We start from the raw sequence: 25,614 nt of genomic DNA, 5'->3' as shown, positions 1-25,614 counted from the left end.
TGGAAGGGAGGCTAGGAGACTTGAGCTGAAGCAGCATTATTATTATTATTACTATGTTTTTTTATTTCTACCATATTCTTAAGTTCTATTGCCAAAGAAACCAATCCTAGTTACACTAACTGGGCAGCAATGTGTTAGCAATACATGCTGATGCCTCTTGTTTAATGAAATGTGAACTGAGAGTCCCATATTGTTCTTACTAATTGAAATGTCAACCTGTCCTCCTAAGAAAAACATAAACTTCTAAACAAATGATAGAATGTGCAAAAAGTGACATTGGCATTGAGCACAACACTAGCTCTATAAAGCTCTGCTCTTTAATATCTTATATACACAAATAATTTTAGGTAGAGTTAGGTTAACCCAATTTTAACAGGAAGCAACAAAAAAATTAGAACAAATACTTAATCATTACCTCAGTGTAATAGGTAGAAGGGATAGGGATCTTCCCAGGAACAGATGAAAGGAGGGGAGTAAAGAAGGCTTTGAATTTTATGGGCTTGAGCATCCAGCAGGCTCATGTGAGTGTAGTAGACAGGAGTGAATGGAGACAAGTGGTTTTTTAATGGATGTGCTTTTGGAGTGTGAGCAAGGTAACATTTGTGAACAGATTCAGGAAAACCAGTCAGCTGGACCTGAGTTCCGGAGGTGGGAAGGGCAGTGTTTGCACTTTGAAGGGAGGGTGGGATGTTGCACATAGAAGGCCATTTGAATTGTGATGTCAGCACACTTCTGACAAGACAGCTTATTTTTACTGAAAACAATAGAATGCTTACCTTGAAGGAATTAACTCAACAAAGAAGTCAATGCCAATGAAAACACTCTGATTACTTAAAAGGTTTCCTGAGGATCGTGCTTCATATTCACATTCCTGAAGTAAAGATAAAGGATGTGTTACAGGACAACCATTACAAGAATGGCTTTACATTCTGATGAGTATAATCATAATGAATAATAATAATTAAGTACTGTATTAAAAAGTATGTAAATGTTACAAGATTAATCAAGACAGTTTTTTGATATGCCTTTATTTATGCAGAGCATTTTGGGCAGAAATATACGAAGATCAAGACTACTTAATACAATACAATTTTATAGCTGATGTGAAACTACATATTATGAGTTTAATACAATTTGTGCATCTAAAAGTAATGAGTATTAACAGCCATAATAATTGTAAGTGATAATTCTCTATCGAAATGATAAATCAGCAATAGTGATATAAAGGTAATAGGTTAACAATACAAAGCAATAACATGTAAAATTTGTAGCAGTAATAAATAATCATAAGAAAGGCTTTGACATTAAGGATAAGAATATGAAAGCTGATGTGAATTATACATAGCATGGTTGTAATGGTTCAAGATATTGACACAAGTGCTGACGCTCTTGATTAACAACCTAGATGGGGATGTGAAAAAAGGTATTTTTCCATAGACACTCATGGTATAACCTAAGATACAGACTAAGATATTAATATACAAATGCAGTAATGCTTGCCACATGAAAAACATCAACAATGCCTGTCTTACAATATAACGTAGTTTTGAACCACATGAAATGGCCCAGAATGAGCAAGGTTAATCAAAAAAAAGAAAGAAATAGAAGAAAATGCCTGGAATCAGCTTTTATTCAAACCACAGATATTATCACCTAGAATTAGGGAAGTCTGGAGTTGTTAGGACCCCTGGCTCACATACTTCTTAGCATACACTGTCCTCCTTACCTTGTTTGACTTTTTTGGATTATCCTAGTATGTATGATAATTATCCTGCTATGTATAATAATTTATGTAACTATTTTTGTGTACCTGTTGGTCTAGAAAAACACATAAGCAAACACTAGGACATATTTATTAAAAAACGTTTCAGTTCTGGGACCATGATCACTTCTAACATACAGAGGTTGAAAGACATTATATATAGGTGGAGAGTGAGGTGTGAGTGATGCAGTTTCCATCTTTCTTCATCCAAGATTAAAGACTCAAAGCACAAGCTATCCTCAACAAACTGCCCATGGAACAGCCCTCTAAGCAGTTCATAGTGTTCCCATGTGGTGATGTCGCCACGAATACTCGCCAGGCACTTGCTAAGAGTAACATGAATGTTTCCACCATAAACACATTATCTAACAAAGACCTCACTATGAAATGCAGCCCCACACCTCTAATTTCCACAGCAGGCGTCTACACCATCCCCAGTGTAGGCGAAACAGGCAGAGATCTTGTGGTCCACCTAAATGAGCATCGAAGTGCCAGTAACAGAGACGATTTAAGGTATGCCTGTGTTCTCCATAGAGACTCCACGGGGCATTTGATGAACTGGGATGAGGCACAACTCATTCTCATCAAACAAGACCTTAGACACCGACGGTGTCTAGAAGCCTTGCTAACTGCTGTCATTGACACAATAGAACACAACATTGGAAATCACAAAATTTCTAAAACATTAGTATACATCATACTCAAGCAGGTAAAGCACCACCTACCCAGCAACACAGGAGTCACATGATCTCTTTGTCTACCTGTCCTCATCCCAATATGGCATTCTTCAGGTCACCATGTGTCACTCACACCTCACTCTTTGCCTATATACAATGTCTTTCAACCTCTGTATGTCAGAAGTGATCAAGGTCCCAGGACCGAAACATTCTCACACACACACACACACACACACATACAGGATGTTCCAGAGAGGGAACACAGAAACAAGGGGTCACAATTGGAAGTTGAAGACCCAGATGAGTCACAGGGATGTTAGGAAGTATTGCTTCAGTCATAGAGTAGTCAGGAAGTAGAATAGCCTAGCAAGTGAGGTAGTGGAGGCAGGACCCCTCAAGGAAGGTTCCTTGATGTTGGTGAGGGGCTCTTGATTTAGGGAATTGGATCTGTGCTCCAGTTCCCCAAATTAAGCCTGAATGCCTTCCACATCCCCCCCCCCCCCAGGCGCTGTATAATCCTCCGGGTTTAGCGCTTCCCCCTTGATTGTAATAATAATAATAAAAGTGGAGGCAGGAACCATACATAGCTTTAAGATGAGGTATGATACAGCAGGGCCAGGAGCTGAGTCTCGACCCCTGCAACCACAATTAGGTGAGTACGTACACACACACACACACACACACACACACAAAGTACAAAGGTTTGCAACAAGGCTAGTCCCAGAGCTCAGGGGAATGTCGTACAAGGAAAGGTTGAGGGAGATCGGACTGACGACACTGGAGGACAGAAGGGCCAGGGGAGACATGATAATGACATACAAGATACTGCAGGGAATAGACAAGGTGGACAGAGATAGGATGTTCCAGAGAGGGGACACAGGGACAAGGGGTCACAACTGGAAGCTGAAGACTCAGACGAGTCACAGGGACGTTAGGAAGTATTTCTTCAGTCATAGAGTTGTCAGGAAGTGGAATAGCCTAGCAAGTGAAGTAGTGGAGGCAGGAACCATACATAGTTTTAAGAAGAGGTATGATACAGCTCAGGAAGCAGAGAGAGAGAGGACCTAGTAGCGATCAGTGAAGAGGCGGGGCCAGGAGCTGAGTCTCGACCCCTGCAACCACAATTAGGTTGAGTACACACACACACACAGGATGTTCCAGAGATGGGACACAGAAACAAGGGGTCACAATTGGAAGCTGAAGACTCAGATGAGTCAAAGGGATGTTAGGAAGTATTTCTTCAGTCATAGAGTAGTTAGGAAGTGGAATAGTCTGGCAAGCGATGTAGTGGAGGCAGGAACTATACATAATTTTAAGACAAGGTATGATACAGCTCATGGAGCAGGGGGAGAGAGGACCTAGTAGCGGTCGGCGAAGAGGCGGGGCCAGGAGCTGAGTCTTGACCCCTGCAACCACAATTAGGTGAGTACACACACACACACACACACACACACACACACACACACACACACACACACACACACACACACACACACACACACACACACACACACACACACACACACACACACACACCCGGATATCAAATCCTCAGGAAAGACAGGGGGAGGAGAGGGGGAGGAGGAGTTGGACTGCTCATTAAAAGCCAGTGGGGTTTTGAGAAAATGGAAGGAATGGATGGCACGGGTGAAAGGGACTACTTAGTAGGAACAATCCAGTCTGAGGGACATAAGGTGATAATTGCAGTAATGTACAACCCACCACAGAACTGCAGGAGACCAAGAGAAGAATACGATGAGAGCAACAGAGCCATGGTCGACACACTAGCCGAGGTGGCCAGGAGAGCACACGTGGGGGGAGCAAAGTTACTAGTTATGGGTGATTTCAATCACAAGGAGATTGACTGGGAAAACCTGGAGCCCCATGGGGGTTCCGAAACATGGAGAGCCAAGATGATGGATGTAGTACTGGAAAACCTCATGCATCAACATGTTAGAGACACTACCAGAGAGAGAGGAGAAGATGAACCAGCAAGACTGGACCTTGTATTCACCTTGAGTAGTTCAGACATCGAGGATATCTTGTATGAAAGGCCCCTGGGAGCTAGTGATCATGTGGTTCTGTGCTTCGACTACATAGTTGAGCTCCAAGTGGAGAGAGTAGCAGGAATAGGCTGGGAAAAACCAAACTACAAAAGGGGGAACTACTCAGGCATGAGGAACTTCCTTCAAAACATTCAGTGGGAGAGGGAACTGACAGGAAAACCAGTACAAGAAATGATGGACTATGTGGCAACAAAATGCAAGGAGGCAGAGGAGAGGTTTGTTCCCAAGGAAAACAGAAATAATGGGAAGAACAGAATGAGTCCTTGGTTCACCCAAAGGTGTAGGGAGGCAAAAACTAGGTGTACTAGAGAATGGAAAAGGTACAGAAGACAGAGAACTCAGGAAAATAAAGAGATTAGCCGAAGAGCCAGAAATGAATATGCACAGATAAGAAGGGAGGCTCAGCGACAATATGAAAATGACATAGCATCGAAAGTCAAGACTGACCCGAAGCTGTTGTACAGCCACATCAGGAGGAAAACAACAGTCAAGGACCAGGTAATCAGACTGAGGAAGGATGATGGGGAATTCACAACCAACGATCGAGAGGTATGTCAGGAGCTAAACACGAGATTTAAAGAAGTATTTACAGTGGAAACCAGTAGGACTCCAGGAAATCAGAACAGGGGGGTACACCAGCAAGTGCTGGATGAGGTACATATAACCAAGGAGGTAGTGAAGAAGCTGCTATGCGAACTTGACACCTCAAAGGCGGTGGGACCAGACAACATCTCTCCGTGGGTCCTTAAAGAGGGAGCAGAGATATTGTGTGTGCCATTAACAAAGATCTTCAACACATCATTTGAAACTGGGCAACTCCCTGAGGTATGGAAGATGGCAAATGTAGTCCCAATTTTTAAAAAGGGAGACAGACATGAGGCACTAAACTACAGACCTGTATCACTAACGTGTATAGTATGCAAGGTCATGGAGAAGATCATCAGGAGGAGAGTGGTGGAGCACCTGGAAAGAAACAAGTGTATAATTGACAACCAGCATGGTTTCAGGGAAGGAAAATCCTGTGTCACAAACCTACTAGAGTTTTATGACAAGGTGACAGAAGTAAGACAAGAGAGAGAGGGGTGGATCGACTGCATTTTTTTGGACTGCAAAAAGGCCTTCGACACAGTTCCTCACAAGAGGTTACTGAAAAAGCTAGAAGATCAGGCACACATAACAGGAAAGGCACTGCAATGGATCAGAGAATACCTGACAGGGAGGCAACAACGAGTCATGGTACGTGACGAGGTGTCAGAGTGGGCGCTTGTGACAAGCGGGGTTCCACAGGGGTCAGTCCTAGGACCTGTGCTGTTCTTGGTATATGTGAACGACATAACGGAAGGGATAGACTCAGAAGTGTCCTTGTTTGCAGATGATGTGAAGTTAATGAGAAGAATCAAATCGGATGAGGATCAGGCAGGACTACAAAGAGACCTGGACAGGCTACAAGCCTGGTCCAGCAACTGGCTCCTTGAGTTTAACCCTGCCAAATGCAAAGTCATGAAGATTGGGGAAGGGCAAAGAAGACCGCAGACACAATATAGTTTAGATGGCCAAAGACTGCAAACCTCACTCAAGGAAAATGATCTGGGGGTGAGTATAACACCGAGCATATCTCCTGAGGCGCACATAAATCAGATAACTGCTGCAGCATACGGGCGCCTGGCAAACCTACGGATAGCGTTCCGATACCTCAGTAAGGAGTCGTTCAAGACACTGTATACCATTTATGTCAGGCCCATACTGGAGTATGCAGCACCAGTTTGGAATCCACACCTAGTCAAGCACGTCAAGAAATTAGAGAAAGTGCGAAGGTTTGCAACAAGACTAGTCCCAGAGCTACGGGGATTGTCCTACGAAGAAAGGTTGAGGGAAATCGGCCTGACGACACTGGAGGCCAGGAGGGTCAGGGGAGACATGATAACGACATACAAAATACTGCGCGGAATAGACAAGGTGGACAAAGACAGGATGTTCCAAAGATGGGACACAGACACAAGAGGTCACAATTGGAAGTTGAAGACTCAGATGAATCAAAGGGATGTTAGGAAGTATTTCTTCAGTCATAGAGTAGTCAAGTCGTGGAATAGTCTAGAAAGTGATGTAGTGGAGGCGGGAACCATACATAGTTTTAAGGCGAGGTATGATAAAGCTCATGGAGCAGGGAGAGAGAGGACCTAGTAGCAATCAGTGAAGAGGTGGGGCCAGGAGCTATGACTCGACCCCTGCAACCACAAATAGGTGAGTACACACACACACACACATACTCGACCCCTGCAACCACAAATAGGTGAGTACAAATAGGTGAGCACACACACACACACACACACACACACACACACACACACACACACACACACACACAAACGGACAAAGACAGGATGTTCCAGGGAGGGGACACAGAAACAAGAGGCCACAATTGGAAGTTGAAGACACAAATGAGTCAGAGAGATAGTAGGAAGTATTTCTTCAGTCATAGAGTTGTAAGGCAGTGGAATAGCCTAGAAAATGACGTAGTGGAGGCAGGAACCATACACAGTTTTAAGACGAGGTTTGATAAAGCTCATGGAGCGGGGAGAGAGAGGGCCTAGTAGCAACCGGTGAAGAGGCGGGGCCAGGAGCTAGGACTCGACCCCTGCAACCACAAATAGGTGAGTACAAATAGGTGAGTACACACACACACACACACATACACACACACACACACACACACACACTCTCTCTCTCTCTCTCTCTCTCTCTCTCTCTCTCTCTCTCTATCAACTAGTGCCTTTGACAACCAGGAACTAACACAACAGGTCAGGCACTGAGTTATGACATTAACCCTTTCAGGGTTTCTGACGTACTGGTATGGCTTACGCACAAGGGTTATTGACGTACTAGAACGCCTAAATTCTAGTGCCTTCAAATCTAGTGAGAGAAAGCTGGTAGGCCTACATATGAAAGAATGGGTCTATGTGGTTAGTGTGCACAGTATAAAAAAAATCCTGCAACACACAGTGCATAATGAGAAAAAAAAAACTCCAACCGTGTTTTTGGTTTAAAACAGCGACTTTGCAGTATATTTTCGTATGGTATTTAAGGTTGTATTCTAGTTTTCCTGGTCTCATTTTATAGAATGGAAGACATATTACAGAAATTGAGATGATTTTGATTGGTTTCATAATGAAAAGTACCTTGAAATTGAGCTCAAAATAGCAGAAATGTTCGATTTTTACCAAATTTCAAAAGTAAACAAATCATGCCAAGCGTCCAATACATGTCAACTGGTGAGTCTAGTATTCTTTCACAAGTGCACTGATATTATTTATACCATTTCTACACTAATGCAGTAGTCTGCATAACAGTAAATCTTCTATTTTTTGTGAGAATAAAAATTCAAAGTGGAAAGCAAAAGAGATGTAAGGGGGGCCTAGGGACGTGACTAATGAACAGAGAAAATGTTACTTTAGTGCCAGGAATGTCTGTCTTGCTTATTCTGAACCCTATTTGGAAACCAGCATCTTCTGAAATTTGTGTGAAATTGGAAAAATTGCCAATTTCTGACCACTTTATTGGATACTTGAAATCGGTAAATGGGTGGTTTCTTGTACTCATTCGATAGAAAAAATGGAGTTCTAGCGAAATAGATATGATTTCTGTCGACTAGTACACTGAAATTGGCCGAAAATAGGGCTCAAAGTGGGCGAAATTGCCAATACGTAAACATCATCGAGACCGCTAGCTTCACGAGAACATAATTCTGTAAGTTTTCCATCAAATTTCATACTTTTGGTGTCATTATGATCGGAAAAAGATTCTCTATCATTTCATAAGAAATTTTTTTTTTCCGAAAAATTTTCGACCCTGAGAACGAGTTTAGGAGAGGGCCTCTCAACCCTGAAAGGGTTAATATCTCATAGAAATTAAGTTATTTAATACCCATTGTGCAAGTCATTATAATTTTAAAAATAAAAATATTGGAAAAATATCAATATTGGCCTAAAACTGGGTATCAATATCAGCTGAAGTTTTGGTATCATCCTATCCCCAGTGTAAACATAAGAACTAATTGTCTTCTCTTTACAGAATGTACAGCAGTATGAGTGTATGCTTCAGATGTTGAGCAGATTTAAATGCTTTAGGTTGTATCAAATTTATGACTTACTTTTAGTGCTGCTTGAGCTTCAGACCAGGCACGAGTTTCACTTGGAGCACTGCACATTATCTCTTCCAATAACCTGCAACAGAGAAATGGGAAATGCAATTCTTTGCTTGCTTGCAGTAATTATGTTATGTTTCCCTGTAGCAATTACTGTTTTACACACATTTCCCACAAAGATGGATGAAGATCAATGAACTTACACACTCTTAATGCAGTAAAATGAGATGAAATATGAGTGACATAAGCAGATGGAAGACAGGCAAAAATAATATTAAACAAACTACAAAATTATCTAACCAAAATAGAACTTGCTACAACTGATTAAAATTGGACCAATTTAGGTTTAGAAAGGCTATTAGAAAGCAACATAACTATAAGAGTGGAATATGCAGTGGGAAGACTTATGAAGATATTGATATGCCAATCTTACAGGCCTGAGTCAAGCATGCTAATGCTACACCATGCAATTTGGGTTGAAGAACCCTATAAAGAAAGGCACCTGGGCAAAAGTAAGGTCTATGACATTGAGTGAATTAAGTACAAGCTCATATTTGGGTTCTCCTAATGTTGATAGTGTAGTGGTTAACATGGTTGATGTAAGAATTGTTGAGTTGACACCTTAAACCCATTTTTGAATAAATGGTTTAGAAAACCAAGAAGTTGATAAATGGAGTGAAGAGGCCACTGGCTAATGAAACATTTCCAGAATAAAGATACCAAAATGTTGCACAAGCATCTAATTTATCAACTTCTTGGTGTTCTAAACCATTTATTTAAATTCTGTCAGACACGGCACCATCATGGGATCTTGATGCAGGGGATTCTTCAAAATTTGCCTAACCTCTATTCACGACCTACTTCCACCAGTGGGTTTTTTCACTGGTGACTCCACCTTCCACTTCATCCGTCTGCAGTACATAAGCTCCATCTCTGCAAATATACTGCACTTTTATCAAGAATGATGGACTGAATACATTGACACCAGGCTGAGGGATTGACGCTTCAAACTCCTCATCTTTTGCTGTTCTCTACAATGGATTGAAGAAGCCACTGGCTGGCAAAATGTTTCCAGAATAAAGATACCCAAATAGTGCAGAGGTGTTTCGTTTATCAGATTAAAGCCTGCATCATTCTTTCCTTCTCATGGCTTTATGACTTTTGTGGCTTTAGTGCTTAGTTTTGATAATAATAATAATAATAATAATAATAATAATAATAATAATAATAATAATAATAATAATAATAATCCTCATACTGCTACCTTCATGTATGTAAAATTTTGGTTTGCCAAATATAGTAGTAATGTGGAAACAAATATATTAGGCAGAGGTATGAGAAGAAACGACTAAGTTAGAGTTAGACTTTTCTGATATGGGCCAATATTCCTACTGGCACAATTTGGTTGAAAAATTGCAGCACAATTTTATACAGCACTTTGTAAAATTAATTTTACACGATTCTGTTTGAGGGCGCGGAAAAAATTTCCCCAGCTCAAGCCGAGGAGACATCCCGCCATCCTCTGCCACCCTCGACACTCCCACCACCACCATCCCAGCCTTCATGAATACTGTTCAGTTCCACTTCTCTCCTACAAGGTAGCTGTGTTTGTGAATTGTGTTTTGATTTTTAATTACCATATCTTGTATCTTCCAAGCAATCATGACACCCAGTAGGCATAACAGTGTTGCTGAAAGTGGCAAGTAAATGTATAAGTGTTTAAGTCTTAGAATTAACAAAGAAAATAGAAACATTAGACAAGAGATGCACTGTGGCTGTAATGAAGCTTTACTATGTGGACATAAGAATGAGGTAAATATGAGTTTGTGTGATGACTGACTGACTGACTGACTTACTGATTGACTTACTGACTGACTGACTTACTGATTGACTTACTGACTGACTTACTGATTGACTTACTGACTGACTGACTTACTGACTTACTGATTGACTTACTGACTGACTGACTTACTGATTGACTTACTGACTGACTTACTGATTGACTTACTGACTGACTGACTTACTGATTGACTTACTGACTGACTTACTGACTGTATTACTGACTTGATTGATGTACTGACTTGACTGACTGAATTGACTAACTGACTGAATTGACTGACTGACTAATGACTGGCTGACTTGACTGACTGACTTACTGAATTGATTGACTCACTTACTAATGACTGACTGACTTGACTGACTGACTTGACTGTCTTATTGACTTGACTGACTTACTGACTTGACTGACTAACTTACTGAATTGATTGACTGACTTACTGCCTTGACTAAATGACTGACTTACTGACTTGACTGATTTACTGACTGACTTAAAGTTAGAAGACCCTGAAATGGTGTCTAGAGCAGCTGATGCTGCTCTATACCTTCAGTTGTATAATGTACTGTGGGGTAAAACAGAACAAAAATCCATTACAGAATTTATGCACACTTGAGTACAACCATCGACTTTAGTACCAGAACCCCTACCATCCACCTCAGCCCAGTAGGGCCACAGCATAACTCTCCACTCTCCACAGTCATCCACAGACACTAGCACCCACAATTTAAGATAAGAAATACTACTATTATTTCTGTTGCATTTGTAACCTTAAGCAGTGAAAACAACATAACACATCATGGCAATGAACTACAATTACATATTCACTTTTATTTTTGTAAGATCTGTTGGTCTAAAAAAAAGTTGTTTGGCTTTTGGGGGGCTCCCAGGAACGTAACCCTATTTTTCTCATAAGTTCTTCAGTTCATCTAACAGTTTTACCAAACACAGCTTTTTCAGGAATGTAATTACCCTGTTAACCCTTAAACTGTCCAAACGGAGATCTACGTTTGCACGCGTAGCGCTCGAAACGTAGATCGGTGTTTTATTTTTCATTCCTTCAAATTTGGCACAAGAGGCTTGAGTCACCTAGACATGAAAGAATGGGTCTGTGCACTCAGTGTGTGCACTATTAAAAAAATCTGGGAGCACTTAGTGCCTTGTGGGAGCACCAGTTCAACTGAGTGCCAACTAGAGCAAATAGCATGGCAGACACCAGGGATTCACTGATGCCATGTCGCATTAACACTCCCATTTTAAGAGGAAAGTAAAAATAGGTTAGATAAATACATGAGTGAGTGTGGGTGGGTGTGAGTTGGACCTCACTAGCTTGTGCTACTAGGTCTGATGTCATGCTCCTTCCTTCAATGGATGTGACGTGACTAGGTGGGTCATTGGTCTAAGCTGGGGGGAGGGGAGAGTGACATGTACCTGTCTTGCATGGGCCAGTAGGCCTGCTGCAGTGTTCCTTCTTTCTTATGTATTCGGAAGGCTGGCTGGCTGGCTTGCTTTGGCTGTCTCTCTGTCTATATCTCTATCTGTCTATATCACTATCTGTCTATATCTCTGTCTATCTATATCTCTGTCTATCTATATCTCTGTCTATCTATATCTCTGTCTATCTATATATCTATCTATATCTCTATCTATCTATATCTCTGTCTATCTATATCTGTCTCACATGTACACATAAGTACAGTTATTATACATAGTGTAAATTACCCAGGCAAAGATAAACAGACAGACAGATAGATAGATAGACAGACAGATGGACAGACAGACAGACAGACAGATAGACAGAAACATGTTTGTGTGTATCAGTGAAAACAAATAAAGCCAGGGTTCCCCCGAGCACCCATTTATCAAATGTCACCGAGCTGATAACAGATGTCATAACACGACTCTTCAAGGAGTGTGATATACATATACTCCAGGCAGACAGAAAAACAGATAAGCAGAGACAGACAAACAGACAGGCAGGCAGATAAACAGAGACAGATAGATAGACAGGCAGACAGACAGACAGGTAGATAGACAGACAGACAGACAGATAAAAAGAGAGATAAGACATGTTTGTGTGTAACAGTGATAACAAATACAGCAAGGGTTAGCTGGGCTGTCAACAGTAAAGGGATGCCTTTCATAGCATCATGCTTTAAGGTATATGCCAGGGTATCTAAAACATTGCTGGGAACTACAAATACTTTGTATATATTTCTAGACAATAGTAAATAATCCAAGTAGGTGTAAATGTTCACCTGTCAATGTGATTCTGACTATTTGAGCACTATTTCAGTATATAATATTAGTGTCAGAACAAAGATTGGCTATGAAATTACAAGAACTATTATAAATTGTAATTACCAGAACATAAAAAATATATAAATTAAAATAAAAACGAGGAAAAAGGTATATCGGCAACACTTCTGCAAGCAGCAGGAGTCGATGTTGCTGACAGGTGAGCATCCAGAGCCAACTTCACGGTCTTATATCCCAGTAAGTACTGATCCTAATTTTTTTTTTTAATTCTATAACATGTAGAAAAATATGCTCTTCATTTTAAAAGAAAAAACAATTTTTTTATTTTTCAAAATATTTGGAGTGCCACGCGAGTGAACGTAGATCTATGTCTGGACAGTTTGAGGGTTAAATAACAGTCTACTGTATAATAACAAATATAATTAAAATTAAGAATACTATACATTACTGTGTATTCCTAGTTTTTCAAGAATTTTTTTTTTTTCAATAAATGCCATTCTCTACTTAACCCTTAAACTGTCCAAACGTAGGTCTACGTTCACGTGTGTAGCACTCTGACCTTTATTTTCTCCATCTGAAAGCATGTAAAAAAACACAGATCTACGTTTGGAGCGCTATGCACATGAACGTAGATCTACGTTTGGACAGTTTAAGGGTTAAGTAGGGTGACCCAAAGAAGGAAGAACATTCCCCATCATCACCCATTCAGTGCCAGTCTTATCAAAAGTCCATGGAAAGAACAGTTTCTACAATATTATAATAAAAACTAAATGACTCTTATTTAGTTTTCAAAATTTGGTTCATAAGAAGAAAAAGTAGTCATTAATGTGATTCAAAAAATTGAAAGCTGAAAAATGAATTTTTCCCTAAGGACGTCCATATTAGAGTATACGTGTCTTTCTCCACAAGGTTGTTTATGATGAATGTTGCAGTGTAAGTACATATGCAAAAAATTAAAACAGATCAGAAAATATTTAAAAGGTACATGCTTATCATTTGCACATTTTTGTGCATACTCACGGAATGTGCAAATGGTAGCCAGCTCCAACTCTAAACATTGTTCAGTCTTTTATTATCTGCATGTACGTATACTTATACAGTACAGTGGAACCTCGGGTTACGAATGCCCCACCATGCGAATTGTCGTTCGATCGATTTTTTGCTTCAGGATATGAAAGAAATTTCAGGATGCGAACTTCCCCCCCCTCAAGGGAGGTTCCTTAAATAAATAAAATATATATTTCTTTGCAAAGGTTACAATGTGTTTTTACATATCATAATATGATTGGAGCAAAGAAAGCCACTATCATGCCAAGGCATTTCAGGCAGAAATCCCTACTTAAGACTACTTAAGTCTAGACAGGTGAAAAGTGTGCTAGTAGTAGTTACCGATGTTTTGCTGATGGTGGCGCCAACTACTGGCAGCCTTTTGAAGTCTCTCCTTACTGTTGTTATTATTATTACTATTATATTGTATTATAAGATAAGATTTCGTTCGGATTTTTAACCCCGGAGGGTTAGCCACCCAGGATAACCCAAGAAAGTCAGTGCGTCATCGAGGACTGTCTAACTTATTTCCATTGGGGTCCTTAATCTTGTCCCCCAGGATGCGACCCACACCAGTCGACTAACACCCAGGTACCTATTTGCTGCTAGGTGAACAGGACAACAGGTGTTAGGAAACGTGTCGAAATGTTTCCACCCGCCGGGAATCGAACCCGGGCCCTCCGTGTGTGAAGCGGGAGGTTTAGCCACCAGGCCACCGGGCCTGGTAGTAGTAGTAGTAGGAGGTATGTATGTGGTGAGAGGCTCTTGATCTAGGGAATCTGACCTGTGTTCCAGGTCCCTAAATTAATAATAATAATAATAATAATAATAATACTAGGTAGTAGGTTGGTAGACAACAACCGCCCAGGGAGGTACTACTGTCCTGCCAAGTGAGTGTAAAACGGAAACCTGTAGTTGTTTTACATGATGGTAGGATTGCTGGTGTCCATTTTTCTGTCTCATAAACATGCAAGGTTTCAGGTACGTCTTGCTACTTCTACTTACACTTAGGTCACACTACACATACATGTACAAGCATATATGTATATACACACCCCTCTGGGCTTTCTTCCATTTTTCTTACTAGTTCTTGTTCTTGTTTATTTCCTCTTATCTCCATGGGGAAGTGGAACAGAATTCTTCTTCCATAAGCCATGCGTGTTGTAAGAGGCGACTAAAATGCCGGGAGCAAGGGGCTAGTAACCTCTTCTCCTGTATATATTACTAAATGTAAAAGGAGAAACTTTCGTTTTTCCTTTTGGGCCACCCCGCCTCAGCGGGATACGGCCGGTGTGTTGAAATAATAATAATAATAATAATAATTATTATTAATATAATACTTATGTACTACTAATAATAATGCATAATAATAATTACATATAATGTAATAATAATGTAATAGTATGTAATAATAATAAAATAATATAATAATAATAATCCTCCATGGGGAAGTGGAACAGAATTCTTCCTCCGTAAGCCATGCGTGTCATAAGAGGCGACTAAAATGCTAGGAGCAAGGGGCCAGTAACCCCTTCTCCTGTATATATTATTAAATGTAAAAGGAGAAACTTTCGTTTTTCCTTTTGGGTCACCCTGCCTCGGTGGGATACGGCCAGTTTGATGAAAAAAAAAAAATATAATAATATATAATAGTACAATAATAATTATAATAATAATAGTACATTTTTGTACGTACTGCATATAATTTAGTTTGACAACACCACCACCAGATAGCAGTGACAATCAAAACAATGGTCACCAGTGCATATGTGCTTATGGAGCTATCCTCGCAGTGCAAGGAATTCTTGTGATTTCCTTACGTTTTGTGCAGTTAATTCGCCCGATTTCTTTCTTCTGACCATGGGTCCTAAGAAAGCAAGTGCAATGGACAGTGCCAAGAAGAAAAAGAGGATGATTTGCGTGAAATTAAAAAGCACAGACTAGGTACGAGGGTTGAGGACTTAGCGAGTTGAGTGCAAGTGTAGCCCCTCTACCATATGTACAATACTAAAGCAGGAGGAGTCTATAAAGGCTATAGCACCAGCAAAGGGCATTACAGTAATTTCTAAGCAGTGGACCTCTGTCAATGAAAAGATGGAAACGCTGCTGTTGACATGATTGATGGAGAAACAGCTCACTGGAGATACGTAGTGCAGTGAGATAAACATACAAATTGTATAAAGCAGTTCTTAAGATTATTATTATTATAATCAAGGGGGAAGCACTAAACCCATAGGATTATACAGCACCCGGGGGGGGGGGAAGGTATTCAGGCTCAATTCGGGGAACTGGAGCACAGATCCAATTCCCTCAATCAAGAGCACCTCACCATCATCAAGGAACCTTCCTTGAAGGGCAGTTCTTAAGAAAAGTGTGAACTCCTGACAGGATATGCTGCTCTGTATTTCTTCTCCAAGGTATGTAAATGCCATATGTACACCAGATCTAATTCAGTTAGCTTCACAAACTCTGTTTTTGTCTTATAACGCTTCTGACGTTTTCATAGCAAGAATGCGCGACCACTCTTGCGACCACAATCCTCCTCCCTCCGCCGTCCATGTAATGACATATTTTATTCATTCTAGAGTGTATATCAGGTTTCTATGTTATTTATATAGTTTATTATATCATATTAGATGAATTGTGACAGATAAATAAGCCATAGAGTTGATATTAGGGTTATTTTGTCATGCCTCCTGAGAGCAGGAATTCAGCTGGAACAAATTAATTGTATTTTAATTAATTTAAATGAAGAAAATTGACCCAGCATACGAACAAATCAGGATACAAACAAGTCCACGGAATGGATTAAATTTATAACCCGAGGTTCCACTGTATTTCAACATGTACCTTGAACAGTTTTGTGGTGAGAGACATTTTTAACTATTAATTTTTTTGTGCCACCTTAAGAGTTACTCAGAACGAAGGCAAATGAATAAGTGAACAAGTTTATCCTTCAACTCATTCACTGGTCTGGTGTCACTATCACGGACTGAAAGAGTAAAGTGTGTTTTTAACATTTGGCTGGATATTAAAATTTCTGAAGTGTATATATACAAAAACTGGGTATGTAAGACTTGTCTGTATTATACCATATATCATATTTTGGTGGGGTTTGAGTGTATAGTATTGACAGCAAACAAATAAACACTTATGCATGTGCATGATATATGCAGGTGTGAGCACACACATTCTGAGTCAGCATATTAAGGACATGGCAAGAAAAAAGAGAGGATGAGCCAGCAAGATTGTACCTAGTATTAACCACAACTGCACCTGCAATTACACCTGACATAGGTGAAACAGAATATGAGAGCCCCTGGGCACAAGTGATCATACAGTCCTAAAGTTTGAGTACCTAGCGGAAATAAAGGTAAAGATGGAGTACCTAGGTGGACAATGCCAGGAGGCAGAGAACTTCATATCAAGAAGATGAGGAAATAGAAGACAAAGAAAGTCCTGGGTTCAACCAGGAAGGCAAAAGAAGAGAAAAAAGAACATGGAAACTGCAGAAAGTGAAGGACAGATGAGAACAGAAAAATGAGCAGATTAACCAGAAACGAATATGCTAAGGTGAAGAGAGAGGATGAGTGACAATTTGAGAATGACATAGCAGTAAAGACTAAGTCTGAACCAATTAGAAGAAAGATGGCAGCAAAAGACCAGCTAATTCAACTGAAGAAGCAAGGTGAAAAGCTCACAAAAAATAACGAGGAACTCTGTGACGAGGGGGTCGAAATATACAGATCAATTAATCATCTGAGTTTCTGTCTTTATGTGCATTATTATTAAGCAGTGACAGGTGCTCATTACACTTTAGTTATTCACATATAAGTAATTACATATCAAAGAGTACACATAAACACAAATAAGTAAACACAAACACACACACAAATAAGCACAAAGAGTTCAATTTACCTGACATTTAGTCCTCCACTCAGCAGCACCTCAAAAATTCTTTTACCAATTCTTTCTGAATTGGCTAATACTGCAACTTCTTCCTCTTTTAAATCTGAAAACTCAAGATCAGGGGATTGCACGGAGTCTTCTTCTTCTTCTTCTGGCTGAACAACTGGAATACTTTCTGTTGTGCCATGTATTGTTGCTTCAACAGTGGTTTCTAGACAATACAATATATAATTAATTGGAAGATATTACTTTCAAGAGTGTGACTTATCACTACCTTGTCAACCTTTGATTTCCTGCTCCTCTTACTCTTCTCATTACATAGTTAAATATCCTAGTATAGTTTACTCTACTGCTTCAAGACAGTGATATGCCCCAAGATTACTGTATAGCAAAACAAATTATTCTGTAAATGAAGGGTATTCACTAAGTACTGTATACAATATACAGTATATTTAACAAGTTTATAACTAACATTCATGCCCGCACTTCTGACGACTGAAACAAACATACTTCGTACAGTATTTATTATATATATACCTAAAACTAACTGTAGAAAAAAAAATGAATGTACAGGGCTGCCAGAATTTCCCCTAACTTCGAATAATGTGGCAGCATGGGAAAAAGTAGAAAACTAAGTGCTTACCTTTTGCTGCCATTCTTGTAGTTGTACAAGCTTGATTAACTAATACAGTGAGATACATGCATTGCTGTGGAATTACTGGTACCTATTTTTTATATGTACCTACAGGAGCAAAGCTATGCATGTGGTCTTTCATGTACACTAATTATTTAATTCATATATCACTGTAAATTTCCTGGGGTTGTAGCACTTGCTATGCCCTTTTTTTAACTCTAGTCCAGTGTTACGTAACTCTGTGGGAATAAGCTATGTAGTATTTTTTTGGCTCCATTTTATGCTCTATGCAAAGAGGCTTTAGAGTGGGTAGGGGATGTGTAGATCAAGTGTTTACATTGAAGCATACATGTATATGTGAACAGTATTTAGATAAAGGAAGGGAAGTTTTTGTTGCATTTATGGATTTAGAAAAGGCATATCATAGAGTGGATAGGGGAGCAATGTGGCAGATGTTGCAAGTGTATGAAATAGGTAGTAAGTTACTAAATGCTGTAAAGAGTTTTTATGAGGATAGTGAGGCTCAAGTTAGGGTGTGTAGAAAGGGAGATTACTTCCTGGTAAAAGTAGGATGTGTAATGTCACCATGGTTGTTTAATATATATATATAGATGGGGTTGTAAAGAAGTAAATGCTAGGGTGTTGGGGAGAAGAGTGGGATTAAATTATGAGGAATCAAGTACAAAATGGGAGTTGACACAGTTACTTTTTGCTGATGATACTGTGCTTATGGGAGATTCTAAAGAAAAGTTTGGGAGGGTGTGTAAAGGTAGAAAGTTGAAAGTGAACTTAGATTTAGATAAGGAAAAACTGGATATCACATTGGAGAGAGGGAGTATGGAAGAAGTGAATGTTTTCAGATATTTGGGAGTTGACTTGTCAGTGGATGGGTTTATGAAGGATGAGGTTAACCATAGAATTGATGAAGGAAAATAGGTGAGTGGCACATTGAGGTATATGTGGAGACAAAAAACATTATCTATGGAGGCAAAGAAGGGAATGTATGAAAGTATAGTGATACCAACACTCTTATATGGGTGTGAAGCTTGGGTTGTAAATGCTGCAGTGAGGAGGTGGCTGGAGGCAGTGGAGATATCCTGTCTAAGGGCAATGTGTGGTGTAAATATTATGCAGAGAATTCAGAGTGTGGAAATTTGGAGGAGGTGTGGAGTTACTAAAACTATTAGCAGAGGCCTGAAGAGGGGTTGTTGAGGTGGTTTGGTCATTTAGAGAGAATGGATCAAAGTAGAATGATTTGGAGAGCGTATAAATCTGTAGGGGAAGGAAGGAGGGGTAGGGGTCGTCCTCAAAAAGGCTGGGGGGAAGGGGTAAAGGAGGTACACAATTTATGAGTATTTATTTATGGGTAAAGGAGGTTTTGTGAGAGGGGGGCTTGGACTTCCAGTAAGCATGTGTGAGTGTGTTAGATAGGAGTAAATGGAGATGAATGATTTTTTGGGACTTGATGAGCTGTTGGAGTGTCAGCAGGGTAATATTTAGTGAAGGGATTCAGGGAAACTGGTTATTAGATTTAGCCAGAGTTGAGTCCTGGAAATGGGAAGTACAGTGCCTGCACTTTAAAGGGGGGGTCTGGGATATTGACAGTTTGGAGGACTTCTAAAGTGTCGTATCTGAACGCCTCTGCAAAGACAGTTATTATATATGAGTAAGGTGAAAGTGTTAATGCTGATGAAAGTATTTTCTTTTTGGGTATTTTCTTTCTTTTTGGGTCACCCTGCCTTGGTGGGAGATGGCCGACTTGTTGAAAAAAAAAAGGAAAAAACTGTAGAGTTAATTTTGGCAGTTCTGAGTTTTGAACCTGTGTACTATTTTCAGGAAGTAGGTATGAATTATGTGTGTATGGGGCTACCCAGCTGTGGTTTCATTATGCTTATCTTCAATAGATGTTTGTCCATTCAGTTTATCTACTGTATTTTCACAAGTGCACTCGTGCTTGGGAGATAACTTCATTGGTGTTTTTGTTTAAAATATTTAAAGCTTAACTACCAATATACATTTATGTATTGCGTTCCTTGTCAGAGGAATTAATATACATAAATATACATAAGGTACATTAAAAGAAGTAAATGCTAGGGTGTTGGGGAGAGGGGTGAGATTAAATTAGGGGAATCAAACACAAAATGGGAGTTGAACTCTTATATGGGTGTGAAGCATGGGCTGTAAATGCTGCAGCGAGGAGTTGGCTGGAGACAGTGGAGCTATCCTGTCTAAGGGCAATGTATGGTGTAAATATTATGCAGAGAATTCATAATGTGGAAATTAGGGGAAGGTGTGGAGTTACTAAAAGTATTAGTCAGAGAGCTGAAGAGGGGCTGTTGGGGTGGTTTGGTCATTTAGAGAGAACAGAACAAAGTAGAATGACATGGAAAGTGTATAAATCTGTAGGGGAAGGAAGGCAGGGTAGGGGTTGTCCCCAAAAAAGGTTGGAGGGAAGGGGTAAAGGATGTTTTGTGGGCAAGATGCTTGGACTTCCAGCAAGCATACATGAACGTGTTAGATAGGAGTGAATGGAGACAATTGGTTTTTGGGATGTGATGAGCTGTTGGAGTGTGAGCAGGGTAATATTTTGTGAAGGGATTCAGGGAAACCGGTTAGCCAGACTTGAGTCCTGGAAATGGGAAGTGCAATGGAGGGGTTTGGGATATTGGTAGTTTGGAAGGACATCTAAACTGTTGTATCTGAGTACCTCTGCAAAGACAATGATTATGTATGAGTGATGGTGAAAGTGTTAAACGATGATGAAAGTTTTTTCTTTCTTTTTGGGTTTTTCTTTCTCTTTGGGTCACGCTGCCTCAGTGGGAAATGGCCAACGTGTTAAAAAAAATTATTGTTTCATGTTCATTCCATTTTCCACTAATTTATTAAATGTATAGGGTTGAACCTAAACCCCACATGATCTTGTAAAATCCTTGGTGGTTTTAAGTGTCCTCTGACAACAACTACATCACACAAAACATAAGAAACATGACTTTCCAAAGACAGCCATTAGAGGAATGTTCTGATACGATGCTGCTACCAGTATTTCAAGTGTTTGTTATATTCTGGAATGCATATTGACTATTTTTACAGGCCATTAATGATAACATTTATTAGTTTCAAGATGTAATAAAGGGTTTGTGGTGGAATGGCTCCTAATATATAGTTATACTGAAGTGAATGATAGATAATTATTGATCTCCAATTACTACACATCAGGAAACAAGTTCATATAGTCTTTTATTACTCCTGGCAAATTGTTTGTGTAAATTAGAAACATCATCAGAAAAAGCATTTATCCCTGTGGTTTTCCACTAGTGAAATTGCCCCATGAGAACATATCACTGTTTGCAATTACCTTTCAAACAGAAGTTCTCTCATCCACTGTCATTATTTGCCCTCTATTCCTCCCATTTTTGTAGTTTCCAGATCAATCTCTCATGGAAAAGTATTGCAAAGGTATCAGGGTCCAGACAGAAGACAGGACCCCAATGGAAATAAGTCACTCTGTCTGACTTTTTTGGGCTATCCTAGGTTCTCTACACATATGCTGCTATGTATGATAATCTATGTAACTGTATTTGTGTACACCTGAATAAACTTACTTACTTACTAAAAGTGACACTAGTGAGGTGAGTGGCAAAAGTCAGGAATATAGTTTTGAGTGGGCATTAGTAAAGTAGTTTGGGAAACATTTTACTGGGTTTTGCAGAAGTGATTAACAAACCACTGTTGCACTGTGGGAGATGCTGGCATCAAGCTGAAAGACGAACAGTGTTCAGGGGATTTAAGGGACTGATTTTCTCCCAAAAGTTGACAATGACCTGGTAAGACCAGATCAAAAAACTCCAGCCTGCCATTAATAGCATTTTTACTCATGCTTGAGTTGGAATACACATACAGAAGGGTGCCACTAATTCAGCACCCTCTTTTTTGGTGTTCCATTTTTTCTTGGCTTTCAACTGAGCCATTGTTCATAATGTTCAGTGCTTTTATTGCTTTTTCCACCATTTTTGCATAACAATTGCACAAGGGAAGGGCAACAGGCACTGTATTTTAAGGTAAGTACGCACCTAATTGTGGTTGCAGGGGTCGAGACTCAGCTCCTGGCCCTGCCTCTTCACTGATTGCTACTAGGTCCTCTCCCTCTCTGCTTCCTGAGCTTTGTCATACCTCTTCTTAAAACTATGTATGGTTCCTGCCTCCACTACTTCACTTGCTAGGCTATTCCACTTCCTGACGACTCTATGACTGAAGAAATACTTCCTCATGTCCCTGTGACTCGTCTGAGTCTTCAGCTTCCAGTTGTGACCCCTTGTTTCTGTGTCCCCTCTCTGGAACATCCTATCTCTGTCCACCTTGTCTATTCCCCGCAGTATCTTGTATGTCGTTCTCATGTCTCCTCTGACCCTTCTGTCCTCCAGTGTCGTCAGTCTGATTTCCCTCAACCTTTCCTCATATGACATTCCCCTGAGCTCTGGGACTAGCCTTGTTGCAAACCTTTGTACTTTCTCTAACTTTCTGATGTGCTTGACCAGGTGTGGGTTCCATACTGGTGCTGCATACTCCAGTATGGGCCTAACATACACAGTGTACAGTGTCTTGAATGATTCCTTATTAAGGTATCGGAACGCTATTCGCAGGTTTGCCAGGCGCCCGTATGCTGCAGCAGTTATTTGGTTGATGTGTGCTTCCGGTGACATGCTTGGTGTTATGGTCACCCCAAGGTCTTTCTCCCTGAGTGAGGTCTGTAGTCTTTGTCCACCTAGCCTATACTCTGTCTGCGGTCTTCTTTGCCCCTCCCCAATCTTCATGACTTTGCATTTGGCAGGGTTGAATTTGAGAAGCCAGTTTCTGGACCACATGTCCAGCCTGTCTAGGTCTCTTTGCAGTCCTGCCTCATCCTCATCTGATTTAATTCTTCTCATCAGCTTCACATCATCTGTGAATAGGGACACTTCAGAGTCTATTCCTTCCATCATGTCGTTCGCATATATCAAAAATAGCACTGGTCCTAGAACTGACCCCTGTGGGACCCCGCTCGTCACAGGCGCCCACTGTGATACCTCTTCACATAACATGACTCGTTGTTGCCTCCCTGTCAGGTATTCCCTGATCCATTGCAGTGCCCTCCCTGTTATATGCACCTGATCCTCCAGCTTCTGCACTAATCTCTTATGAGGAACTGTGTCAAAGGCCTTCCTGCAGTCTAGGAAAATGCAATCAACCCACCTCTCTCTCTCTCGTGTCTAACTTCTGTTACCTTGTCATAAAACTCCAGAAGGTTTGTGACACAGGATTTGCCTTCCATGAACCCATGCTGGTTTTCATTTATAATCTTGTTCTGTTCCAGGTGTTACACCACTCTCCTCCTGATAATCTTCTCCATGACTTTGCATACAATACATGTCAGAGACACAGGTCTGTAGTTTAGTGCCTTGTTTCTGTTTCCTTTCTTAAATATGGGGACTACATTTGCTGTCTTCCATTTCTCAGGTAGTTGCCCAGTTTCAAGGGATGTGTTGAAGATTGTGGATAGGGGCACGCACAGCATCTCTGCTCCTTCTTTAAGGACCCACGGGGAGATGTTGTCCGGTCCCATCGCCTTTGAGGTATCAAGGTCACTTAGCAGCTTCTGCACCTCCTCCTCGGTTGTTCGTATGTCATCCAACACTTGTTGGTATATTCCCTCTTGATGTTCCCTTCTGTTCTGTCTTCCCAGAGCCCTTCCTGTCTCTACTGTAAAAACTTCCTTAAATTTCCTGTTTAGCTCCTCACATACCTCCTGATCATTTCTTGTGAGTTCTCCACCTTCTGTCCTCAGTCTGATCACCTGGTCTTTGACTGTTGTCTTCCTCCTGATGTGGCTATACAACAGTTTCGGGTCAGTCTTGATTTTTGATGCTATGTTATTTTCATACTGTCGCTGGGCCTCCCTCCTTACCTGTGCATACTCGTTCCTGGCTCTGCGACTAATCTCCCTATTTTCATGTGTTCTCTGCCTTCTGTACTTTTTCCATTCTCTATTGCACTTTGTTTTTGCCTCCTTACACTGTCGGGTAAACCAGGGGCTCGTTCTGGTCTTCCCATTGTTTCTGTTGCCCTTGGGAATAAACCTTTCCACTGCCTCCTTGCATTTTGTTGTTACATATTCCATCATTTCATTTACTGGCTTTCCTGCCAGTTCTCTGTCCCATGGAACCTCCTGCAGGAAGTTCCTCAACCCTATGAAGTCCCCTCTTTTATAATCTGGCTTTTCCCATTCAGCTCCTGTTACTCTCTCCACTTGCAACTCTACTATGTATTCAAAGCACAGAACCACGTGGTCACTAGCTCCTAGGGGACTCTCATATGTGATGTCCTCAATGTCTGAACTGCCCAGGGTGAACACAAGGTCCAATCTTGCTGGTTCATCCTCCCCTCTCACTCTGGTAGTGTCCTTAACATGTTGGTGCATGAGGTTTTCCAGAACCACATCCAACATCTTGGCTCTCCATGTTTTGGGACTCCCATGTGGCTCCAGGTTTTCCCAGTCAATCTCCCTGTGGTTGAAATTTCCCATAACCAGCAACTTTGCTCTGCTGGAGTAAGCTCTTCTTGCCACCTCAGCAAGTGTGTTGAACATTGCTCTGTTGCTCTCTTCATATTCCTCTCTTGGCCTCCTGCAGTTCTGTGGTGCTGTGGTGGATTATACATCAACGCAATGACCACCTTGTGCTCCCCAGACTGAAGTGTACCTACTATGTAGAACCTTTCTCCTGTCTCGTCTTTGCCTCCCATTTTCTCGAATTTCCATCTTTTTTTACGAGCAGAGTAACCCCTCCTCCCCCTCTGCCCCTTCTATCTTTCCTCATGATCTGGTATCCTGGTGGGAAGATTGCATCTGTTATTGTCTCCATGAGTTTTGTTTCTGTAACTGCTATGATGTCTGGGGACTTCTCATTGATTCTTTCTTGCCATTCCTCATATTTATTCGTTAATCCATCCGCATTTGTGTACCAAACCTTCAACTTCTGTTCTAATACTGTAACTGTGGTCCTGGGGGGACACTGGGGTTGGGAGAGCAGGAGCCCTGGTGGGGGCCTGTGGGGGGTTGCAGTGGAGGTGGAGGAAGAGCTCCCATAGGGGGTTGCTGTAGGGGTAGGGTTTGTGGTGCGGGGGGTGGGAACAGAGGGATCAGTGTGTGATGGTTGGTTTGGATTGTTCAGTTGCCTTGGGGTGTCGTGGCTGGAGTCCTTCTGCAGGTGTTTCTGGGGTGTGTGCTTGTCCTTCCACCTGTGCCTGGGTT

The 25,614-nt window shown here is 40.8% G+C and overlaps 1 protein-coding gene across 5 annotated transcripts in view; it reads right to left on the bottom strand.

The window, feature by feature from the left end:
• Positions 1-25,614, bottom strand: part of LOC128696740 (uncharacterized) — a 294,106-nt gene that overhangs the window by 3,665 nt on the left and 264,827 nt on the right. For 4 of the 5 annotated variants that reach the window (XM_070094479.1, XM_070094481.1, XM_070094480.1 and 1 more), the window contains 3 exons: positions 17,705-17,906; positions 8,653-8,725; positions 777-871 (listed from right to left, as the gene is read on the bottom strand). In XM_070094479.1, coding sequence (XP_069950580.1) covers positions 777-871; positions 8,653-8,725; positions 17,705-17,906 — 370 coding nt within the window. Of the gene's footprint in view, positions 1-776; positions 872-8,652; positions 8,726-17,704; positions 17,907-25,614 lie in introns of those variants that run through there. The other variant, XR_011393202.1, reaches the window with a different exon arrangement.

Source organism: Cherax quadricarinatus, chromosome 46 (assembly GCF_038502225.1).
Source record: "Cherax quadricarinatus isolate ZL_2023a chromosome 46, ASM3850222v1, whole genome shotgun sequence".
NCBI classification, from domain to species: domain Eukaryota; kingdom Metazoa; phylum Arthropoda; class Malacostraca; order Decapoda; family Parastacidae; genus Cherax; species Cherax quadricarinatus.
Note: the sequence above shows the minus strand (reverse complement) of the source record. Positions and strands in the feature narration are given on the sequence as shown.